The following is a 10,058-nucleotide window of genomic DNA, read 5'->3' as shown; positions in this document are numbered from 1 at the left end:
TGTGGTGGGAATGTTTGAAGGACTTGTGTCCCTTTTCCAGGGTCACAGAGACCTGTCTCAGTGGGTGTAGGAGGTTTGACAGAAAACTGAGAGCCGAGGAGAGCAGCACACGTGTGCACATGCGCACGCGCACACGCGCACACACACACACACACACCTCTTTGGACCCCACCCCCGCCTGGGTTCTGGGATGTTGCAGAAGGCCCTCAGAATCTGCTTCCGGGCATCGGACTCAAGGTTGGACATATTCCCAAGCCCATAGTCCCAATCTTGCCCCTTAAGAGGAGGAGACAGGGCCACTGTGGCTTACCCAAGGGAGGCACTTCATGGGCCCCTCTGGGGCAGCCCATCCGAGGTGGGTAGAGGGGCTTGGGAACACGGGTAGATCCAGCCGCAGCTGCCCCTTCTGCCCCGGGGTGCGCCCCCTGCCCCCACAGCGCCCTGTACTTTCACACGTGCCTCCCCGTCTGTGTGATGCGGACGCCCAGAACTGTGTCTTCTGTTGGACCGTTACCTGCTCTTCGCCCTAGGAGAAGCAGGCCACACTGGCTGCCCAGCACTCCCCGCTGGCAGCCACCCAGCCAGGTCTTCAAACACCAAGACCATTTCATCCCCATAAACCCACTGTATAGATGAAAGAAACGAGGTTGAAGGAGACTGTGATTAGCCCAAGGTCACACAGCAGCTAAGTGGCAGAATCAGGAATTAGACTAGTCTGCCAGTGAGACAGGCTTCCCTTGGGGTCTGGGGTTTGGTAGAGGTCAGGCTGGGAGGGAGAAAATGCTGGAGACGGGGTTGGAGAAAGCCACAGGGAGGTGTTCAGCTGAGGTGGCTCTGCCCACAAGACCCTCATATCTTCTGAAGCTCCTCCTGCAAAAAGGCTTGATGTTCTTTTAGCACCTTGCCCCCAAATAATCCTTCCTTCCCTCAAAGGGCCTGGAACATATGTGTCACTCCAGTCATGGGAGATCAGGGAGCCAATCTGATCTTCAGCATCTCTGTCAGATTCTTCCCTCATTGCAGCAGCTCAGGTGGAACTTGCTAAAGTGTTACTGGGAAGATGAGAAAAGCAGAATACCACAAATTGGGACTCCAGAGAGAACAGTTCCAACTTGAGACCAAAACCATATGCCTGGCTTCTAGCTGGAAGAGCCAGGGTCTTTCCTAGGCAGCATTTGTGGTGTTGGGGTCAGGATTGTGGGCTCTTGAGCCCAGTCACCTGGCCTTAAATATCCACTCTGCCTTAACTAGCTTTGTGACCTTGGGCCAGTTACCCAACCTCAGTTTCCCAAGCTATAAAACGGGAATAAAATAGTAACAACCTCTTAAAGTTAGTATCAAAACAAAGAGAGTCAGTTCATAGAGCTTAGAATAGGACTTGGCACATATGAAGTGACTGATAAATATAAAATTACAGAGCAAATAGAAATTGGATCTATTTGAGTAGGAAAGAGAATTAATCTGAGTTAAATGTGGATATTATCTACCAATGACTCGTCTGCCTCTGTAAGGTTTGTACCATAACACATGATAGGGCTGACAAGACGTTGGCCTGGGAGCATGAGGATCTTGGATTTGCATCCATGTTTTTTGTCTCCAAAGGTGTGTGACTCTGGACAGGTTACTTGATCTCTGCATCTTAGTCTCATCAACTGTGAAAAAAATGGACCGGAATATAAAATCTCTAAAAGTACATCCTCATTCTCACACAGAACAAATAATTTCTACACATGCTAAGCATTTTATATATTTAATTCATTTAACCTTTATAAAAATTTATGAGGTAGGCTATTATCACCATCATGTCCCAAGTGAAGAAACTAAGGCATGGAATGCATAAGTAACTTGCCTAATAAGACAATAAGTTGCAAAGCAAGATTCAGAGGTGAGTACTCCAGTTCCAGAGTCTGTCCTTTTAACTATTATGCAGTGCAGTTCTCTCTAGGCACTACATTCAGTTGCTAGTAACAGAGAAAGGAAGTAAGAGTGACTTAAGATAGAAACTTATTTTTCTCTCATATAAAATAAGATCAGAGATAGCCATCCCACAGCTGTGTGTTAGTCACATAAAGTCATCAGAGATCCTGGCTCTTCCCATTCTTTTGCTCTGCTGTCCTGGTTTTAGTGTATCTATCCTCATAGTCACAAAATGGCTGCTAAGGCTCTGGCAATCACAATCACATCCTGTTCATTTCAGGAATAGAAATAAGGAAAGAGCAAACATCTACACTCCTTTTAAGAGCTTTCCTAGTGACTTCATTTTATATCTCATCAGACATCCCTTTTTATAAAGGAGGCTAGGGAATGGAGTTTTCCAGGTGCGTATACCACCTGTGTATGTGCATAGCCGCTCAGTTTTGTCCAACTCTTTGTGATCCCGTGGACGTAGCCTGCCAAGCTTCTCTGTCCATGGAGATTCTCCAGGCAAGAATACTGGAGTGGGTTACTGTGCCTTCCTGCAGGGGATCCTCCCAACCCAAGGATTGAACCCAGGTCTCCCACATTTGGGTGGATTCCTTATGTCTGAGCCATCAGGGAAGCCCAGGTTTACCACCTAGAGTTCTGTTGTTAAGGAAGACAGGGAATGGATGTTGATGAAGCAATTAGCAATTTTTTGTCATACTTAGCGACTGATGGGTGAGCTGTGCTGAAGGAGCATTGCAGAGGAGGGAGGGCAAGAGATCCAGTGGGTGAGGGCTCATGGCCACCCTCTCTGTAGAAAAAACATCTGACTCCTTAGTTAGAGGCCTATGAGAGTTACTCCCCAAAAAACCAGGAACAGTGTTCTGAAAGCACAACTTCCTGTCCTTTCTAGTCCCCATCAGTCTGGTTTTTGTAGGACTCTGCTGAAAAACCCCAGCACATTGACTGTAAGAAAATGCTTGTGTTCAGTGAACTTGTCAACAAAGTGAACAGCAAAGGAGGGGGCCATCTGGAACAGTGGTGTCACTGGCTGCACAGTTGAGATGTTTGTGGACCTAATAAAAGTGTTACAGATAAGACCATTGAAAAAATTATTTGTAATGTACTTATATGATCCTGTATACATTTCCCGAGAGATCTGGCTCTTCTCTAGGAGGGAAATTTAATTCATGGCTCTCTTTCATTTATGAATTTAAATTAACATAATGAAAATTATTTTAATTTTAGTAGGAAAACCTAGAGATTATAATCCAGATGGAAGAAAGAAATACAGATAACATCTATGAAATACTTTGTTATAAAATTTGTTAAAACATAAAGTTACTTTATACAAATATGAGTCTTTTTCATTCTACCTATTAATATATTTGTCTTTTTAAAACACTATGTGTATCTGTAGATATTATGTCTTCTGATAACAAAGATCGTAGAGAGTGTAGTTACTTCTGAAGTTTGCAGAGTAGCCCATCCCCAAGTTAGCAATTCACTTCTACAGGCCTCTCATCTGCCAAGGTTACAAAACTGGGCCTTGAAACTGATTTCATTTTACACATGGTGGTAGCTCATAATTGTTAGTTAAGGGGCAATAAAAAAAAATAATAAGGGGTGATGTAGATTTCTCAGGATTCAAAGACTATATACCTCCCCTTCCTACCTCTTCCCTGAAACCTTTGATATACAACCTTGGGTATACTACAATTTGCTTCAATTAATGTCAGACTTAAAAAATAGGTGAAAATCCAGTTGCAGAAGGCTTCTAGGGTGCATTGAATCAAACCTTTCTTCTAAAGCAGCCTGATTCCATGATGAAGCTTTGTCCATAGGTTTAATGTTGCTCAGGCCAGGTGGCTTTCCCCTGCCCCACAGCTACATGCCACCTGATTACTTTGTCATCCTGAACATGTGTTCAGTGCTAATAGGGAGGATTTGATAGCAAGGCTTGGGTATCCTTGTTGTTGCTGTTCAGTTGCTAAGTCATGTCCCATTGTTTGTTACCCCATAGACTGTAGCCCTCCAGCCTCCTCTGTTCATGGGATTTCCCAGGCAAGAATACTGGAGTGGGTTTCCATTTCTTTCTCCAGGGGATCTTCCCTACCAGGGATTGAACCCACATCTCCTGCATTGGCAGGGAAGTTCTTTACCACTGAGTCACCAGGGAGGCCCAGGTATCCCCAATAACACTACCCAAATCAAGCACCACTATTAGGAAAACAGTTTAAATCATGTTGATCATGGGAATCCAATGCACCTGAATCATACTAATCGTCGTTGTAGTTCAGTCACTAAGTCATGTCCAACTCTTTGCGACCCATGGACTACAGCATGCCAGGCTTCCCTGTCCTTCACCATCTCCCAGAGTCTGCTCACATTCATGTCCATTGAGTCGATGATGCCATCCAATCACCTCTGTCACCTCCTTCTCCTCCTACTCTCAGTCTTTCCCAGCATCAGGGTCTTTTTCAATTAGTTGGCTCTTTGCATCAGGTGGCCAAAGTATTAGAGCTTCAACTTCAGCATCAGTCCTTCCAATGAATATTCAGAGTTGATTTCCTTTAGGGTTGACTGGTTTGATCTCCTTGCAGTCCAAGGGACTCTCTCTCAAGAGTCTTCTTCAGCACCACAATTCCAAAGCATCAATTCTACTAGTCATTGCATGTCAGCTAAGTTTCAACCATTGTGTTGTCCCTTCAAGGTTTGTTGATAGTAAGTTCCCTTGGGTAAAACAGTATAAAAGGAAAGGAAAGGCTTCGTTATGTTTAAGTAAGATAATTTTCTTCTTTGGTATGTAACATCCCGCATGGGAGACAGACTCTGGAGCTGGCTTTGCGGTTTATTGACTTTGTGACCTGAGGCGAGTTAGTTAAGCTTTCCATGTCGTAGTTCTTCACTGGAGGTCGTTATGGTTACAGCATACCTGTCTGAGTTAAATATACAAATTTCTTTGAAATACAACCTCCTTTTCTCCCCCCTGATTTTGCTTCTCAGATGCGGGGAAGCCGTAGAGAAAAACAAACGTCTCATCACGGCAGATCAGAGGGAGTATCAGCAGGAACTCAAGAAGAACTATAACAAGCTGAGAGAGAACCTCCGACCAATGATCGAGCGGAAAATTCCGGAACTCTACAAGCCAATATTCAGAGTTGACAGTCAAAAGAGGTAAGAAGAAGGCAGGGCAGGGTAAAGGACAGTCAGAACTGCAGAGCCCCTGGGGGTGGGCGCGGGCCCTGGAATCAGAGAAGATGCCCGAGCGTGATCTGTCTGCCCTGCTGGCGTCCCGATCCTCCTGCGCCTTCTCCTTGACCTCTCGGGGCCCCTCCGTGTGGCCTTCTGCCAGCATCTTCCCAGGGCCTAATTATTGCCTGGGTTTCTCCTGGCATAGTGCAAAGGCATGGCCGCACTTCCCCTTGCTTACTTATTTACTGAGTTCCCCTTGACAGATGTCCTTTTCTAGTGAATGATTTTCCCCCTCCCTCTCTTTAAAAGGCTAACTGATCTTTCTTTCTTCTGTTCTCTTCCCTCCTTAATTTCAGAGACTCCTTCCACAGATCTAGTTTCAGGAAATGTGAAACCCAGTTGTCACAGGGCAGCTAAGAAAAACTATCCTCACCCAGGAAGACTGGAGGCTCTGTGACCCTGGAGAAGGACCCGCTGGTGCCTAAAACAGGATATTTGCCACACAGGACACACCACACACTCCCTGAGCGGATGTACTCTGAAAGCTTTGGGACCCAAGTGACCGTGGGAGTTATACGCAAATAGGGTGCGACCAGACTTCAGACATTTGGCAGATGGAGATGCTGGAGGCTGGTTCATCAGGGGTGCCTGTGTTATTTGTTAAGGCGTGCTTTTTCACATAATTGTACAAAACAAGGCATAAATAACATCTCCTGCTGAGTGGTCAGGCACTGCCTAGCCAAGGGATGACTTCCTCCCATCTGTTTTTTAATTTAACCTGTATTTAGATAAATCCAAATTGCTCAAGGGAAAATGAAAAAGTTGTCCACCGACCTATTCAGAGTGAACTTGTCCCATCCCCTTTTTATGGGAAAAAGCTGAGCTTGTTGGAGTACAAACATTCCAATGAATCTGTGAGGGGAGGGCCTACTAGAAATCTTAAGATCATGAAGGCTGGAAATCCGGGGATCGATTATTTGTGGACTTGCTTCCCTTTGGTAACGGTGGACTCATTGTTGTACAGTTATTTTTGCTTTCTTGTTCTGTTACGTTGTTAATTTAACACACGTTAGAGAGGTGCACACTCCAGCACTGATGGAGGAGATAAATGGTACTCTGAGTGACCCGCTCAAAGTTGTAGATGCTGCATTTACTAACATCGAAACAATTCTCTAAAGCTTGGCTTTTTTTTTTTCTTACACTCACTCTTGTATCACTTTTTATTCTGTTCTCTGGGACCAAGTTTATTTTTATAAAAGAATAATACTTCTGCTTTCATTTCTGAACATTGAGCTGTCCATCAGCATGTGTACATCAGCTAGAGAATATATTCAGCTTTGGATTCTTTGGACAAAGATGAACAAAGTTATTATTTGATAATTAAATTATATATTTTTTAATATGACTGATTACCTTGACTGGTACTGAAAACATAATAAGAATTGCAAGCAAAATGTTTCCTTTTACCACTTGTCTTTTTTGATTTTGACAACTCACAACTCTTTGGTAAAGCATTTCAGAGAAGAAGAAAGATGCCTAATTATGGCCTTGGTCAAACTGCTATCCAGGGTCACTCACACCTCATATATAATATTTAGTCTTGGTGGTCATGAGAGAGAATTTTGTTTGGATATCACAGAACTTTTTCATTTATATCATCAGGTATGCATGAATTTATATTCTGAAAGAGGACATTTTTCTTTTAATTACTGAAACTTAACTAGTTTACATGGCAGACCTTTTGTTCTTTAGCCATTTGGGGAAGAACTCTTCCTAAAGTATATGATGTATTTAATTGTTTTCTTAAATGAGTACATATGACATGCTTTAGTTCCATGCGTTGTTTAGTATTTTCTGTGTGGGAGACACTGGGTGAGATCAAGGTCAAAGAACATTGTCACTGCCCTCCAGAGCCCCTCGGGTTAGTGAGGAAGAGCATCTGTATGGCTGTAGCCATAATGCTCCGCAGACTACAAGAGGCAGTGTGGAATATAAACTTTTCTCAGTGACTCGAGAGTGGCCATTTTTATCAACTCCAATTATATAGTGCCTTCAGAAGATATAATAAGGGTTAGGTGCTAAGTCATGTAGAGCTGGCTTTTAACTCTAAGGGTCCTAAAATCCTGTGACCTAAAATATTCCAGATTAAATGTCCCCTGCTCTCACTTTCCAGAGAAAGCAATGGCACCCCACTCCAGTGCTCTTGCCTGGAAAATCCCATGGACGGAGGAGCCTGGTAGCCTGCAGTCCATGGGGTCGTGAAGAGTCAGACACGACTGAGCGACTTCACTTTCACTTTTCACTTTCATGCATTGGAGAAGGAAATGGCAACCCACTCCAGTGTTCTTGCCTGGAGAATCCCAGGGATGGGAGAGCCTGGTGGGCTGCCGTCTATGGGGTCGCACAGAGTCGGACACAACTGAAGAGACTTAGTAGCAGTAGTAGTAGCTTTCACTTTCAGTCTCTCTTGTGCTACAGTGGGTACCACACGTTTCATAGGTACAAAAACTTGTGTTCACTGTTGCATTCCTGTCTCCTGGCCTAGAACTCAACACACAAAAGACACTTAATAAACATATGTTGAATAATTAAATGAATGACTGTGAGTAGGCCTGCTTCTAGACCAGCACTGTCCAATAGAAATATAATATGAGCTGCATATGTTATTTTAAATTTTCTGGTAGCTACATTAAAAAATCAGGAAAAGAAACAAGTGACATTAATTTTCACAATACATTTCATTTAACCAATATATACAAAATATTATCAATATGTACTCAATATAAAAATTATTGACAAGGTATTTTACATTCCTTTTTTCATACTAAGCCTTCAAAATTTGTATGTATGTATTTTATACTTAACAGATTTTATACTTTACACCTAATCTCAGTTTTAAGTTCAGCCACATTTCAGGTGCTCGTAGCCAGATGTGACTAGTGGCTACTATATTGGATGGTACAATTCTAGAAACTCTCAAATTTTATGATATGATGCCTCTGATCTGTGTGCTCAGATCATAGAATGGCAAAATAGGAATAGTGTCTAGAGTAAGAAAAAAATTCTGACTGCGAGCCCACGGGCTTACCTAGAAGTGAAGCTGGTAGAGCTGGCGAGTATGAACTCGTCACACTGGTTTAACTCACACTCTTCTTGAACTAACCCTCGCTCTTTTCTCAGCTCCAGATAGTTTAGTTGTTCTGTGGGGGTGTGCTCTGTTGTTTCTGACTCCTTGCGACCCTGTGGACTGTAGCCTGTCAGATGCTTCTGTCCATGGAGTTTCCAAGCAAGAATACTGAAGTGAGTTATTATTTCCTACTCCAGGGGAGTTGTTCTTTCTGTAATGGTTATAAGTGAAGTGGAGGCACTGCACTGACCTGAGTAATGGCAAACAAAGAACTTGCACGTTGGTCCTCTGATTGATGATGATGAGTGATAGTCGCTCAGTCATGTCCGACTCTTTGTGACCCCATGGACTGCAGCCTGCCAGGCTCCTCTGCCCATGGGATTCTCATGGCAAGAAAACTAGAGTGGGTTGCCATTTCCTTCTCCAATGATTATGTATCCTAAATAGGGGATTAAGAAAGAAGCATTTCAGACATTCCTAAGAGTAAAGCAGATTAGGCCTTTTGTGTCCTGAAAGTTAGAGAAAGCTGCTATGCGGTGATAGCCCATTTGATTTTACTTTGCAAACTTCTATACAAGCTTATGGGAGAAACCTTCTGATTAGCTTCATGCCTCCTTTCCTGTAACAAGGTGTTGAGTGCAACTGTCACCAGCTCTTAAGAATCTCAGGAAAGTGAAACCTGAATTTATTGAGTAGACCTGATTGGGTTTGTCTTAAATGCCATAATGCTATTCACTAAGAAGTCCTTTCCATAACAATACATTAGTTATAAAAGCAAAAACTTTTAGAGCTGTCACTGATAATTGTGTTTGCAAGTATGTTTGCAAAGACAGGGAGCTTTTGTTTTGCTTTAAATGTATTTTTAAATGCTTGTTATCTCAAATGTTGTAATGCTGCTACTAACTAAGTATTTTGCAAAAAAAAAAAAAAAAGACTAAAACTAAAGTTTCTCATATATTGCTGTGTATGTCTGCAGTAACCAGTGTACTCTTTTTTGGATTTAAAGCAGTGTTTCTCAATCTTTTCCACATTTTGGGTGTAAATGTTATCTACTAAGGCATAATGTAACAGCCAGCCAGCCCCTAAACTCGTTAATGTAACACAGCAGCAAACGACACCTGAGGCAGTTCCAGTGGATTAGATCAGTTTAGATGGGCAGCGTGACTTACGGTCTTGCATGGGAGGTTGCAATCAAGACACTGGCCATCTGAAGGTTTGACTGAAGCTGGAGGATTCTGTTCCAAGGTGGCTCATTCATAACTTTAGAGAGTTGATGCTAGTCATTGATGGGAGGCCTCAGTTCTTCTGCCTGTGGACCTCAACCCCTTCTGCGTGGGTACTCACCGACTTCCCCCCAGAATGAGCAGTTCAGAAGCAAGCCAAAAGTGGCAGTGTCCTTTGTGACCTAGTCTCAGAAATCATACTCCCTCATGTCTGCCATATTCTAGTTTTCAGAAGCAAGTCACAAAGTTCAGTTCACTTTCAAGGAGAGGAGTAGCAGGCTCTACCTTTGGAATGGAGCAGTCTTATAAAATTTTTGAACATATTCTAAAATCACCATAACGGGGCACATTAAAAATTTGTATTTGTTGTCTCACTGGGGTAAATGCACAAAGCTACTTGCTTCCAGAGATGACCATCCCTGGCACTCTGGCTGTTCTGAGCCCCTCCCACGGGCTGGGGTCATCATGCTCAAGTAATATCTATAACTCAGCTAACAGGTACACCATGGCACCCCATTTAGGAAGCCTTAGCCTAAGGATAGTACTTAGCTGGCAATCTTTTGTAACGGACAGAAAACCAAACTCGAATCAGTGTTTTCTAAGGGGATAGT

The 10,058-nt window shown here is 43.1% G+C and overlaps 1 protein-coding gene across 5 annotated transcripts in view; it reads left to right on the top strand.

Moving 5' to 3' along the window:
- Positions 1-9,191, top strand: part of DOCK8 (dedicator of cytokinesis 8) — a 233,481-nt gene extending 224,290 nt beyond the window's left edge. For all 5 annotated transcript variants that reach the window (XM_086415413.1, XM_086415417.1, XM_086415415.1 and 2 more), the window contains 2 exons: positions 4,909-5,079; positions 5,454-9,191. In XM_086415413.1, the coding sequence (XP_086271539.1) occupies positions 4,909-5,079; positions 5,454-5,514 (232 nt within the window). In that variant the 3' untranslated portion in view covers positions 5,515-9,191. The remainder of the gene's footprint in view (positions 1-4,908; positions 5,080-5,453) is intronic.
- The last annotated feature ends 867 nt before the right edge of the window (positions 9,192-10,058 follow it).

This window comes from Bos grunniens, chromosome 8 (assembly GCF_055505025.1).
Source record: "Bos grunniens cultivar Pamir isolate PY7600 chromosome 8, Bosgru_T2T1.0, whole genome shotgun sequence".
NCBI lineage: Eukaryota > Metazoa > Chordata > Mammalia > Artiodactyla > Bovidae > Bos > Bos grunniens.
Note: the sequence above shows the minus strand (reverse complement) of the source record. Positions and strands in the feature narration are given on the sequence as shown.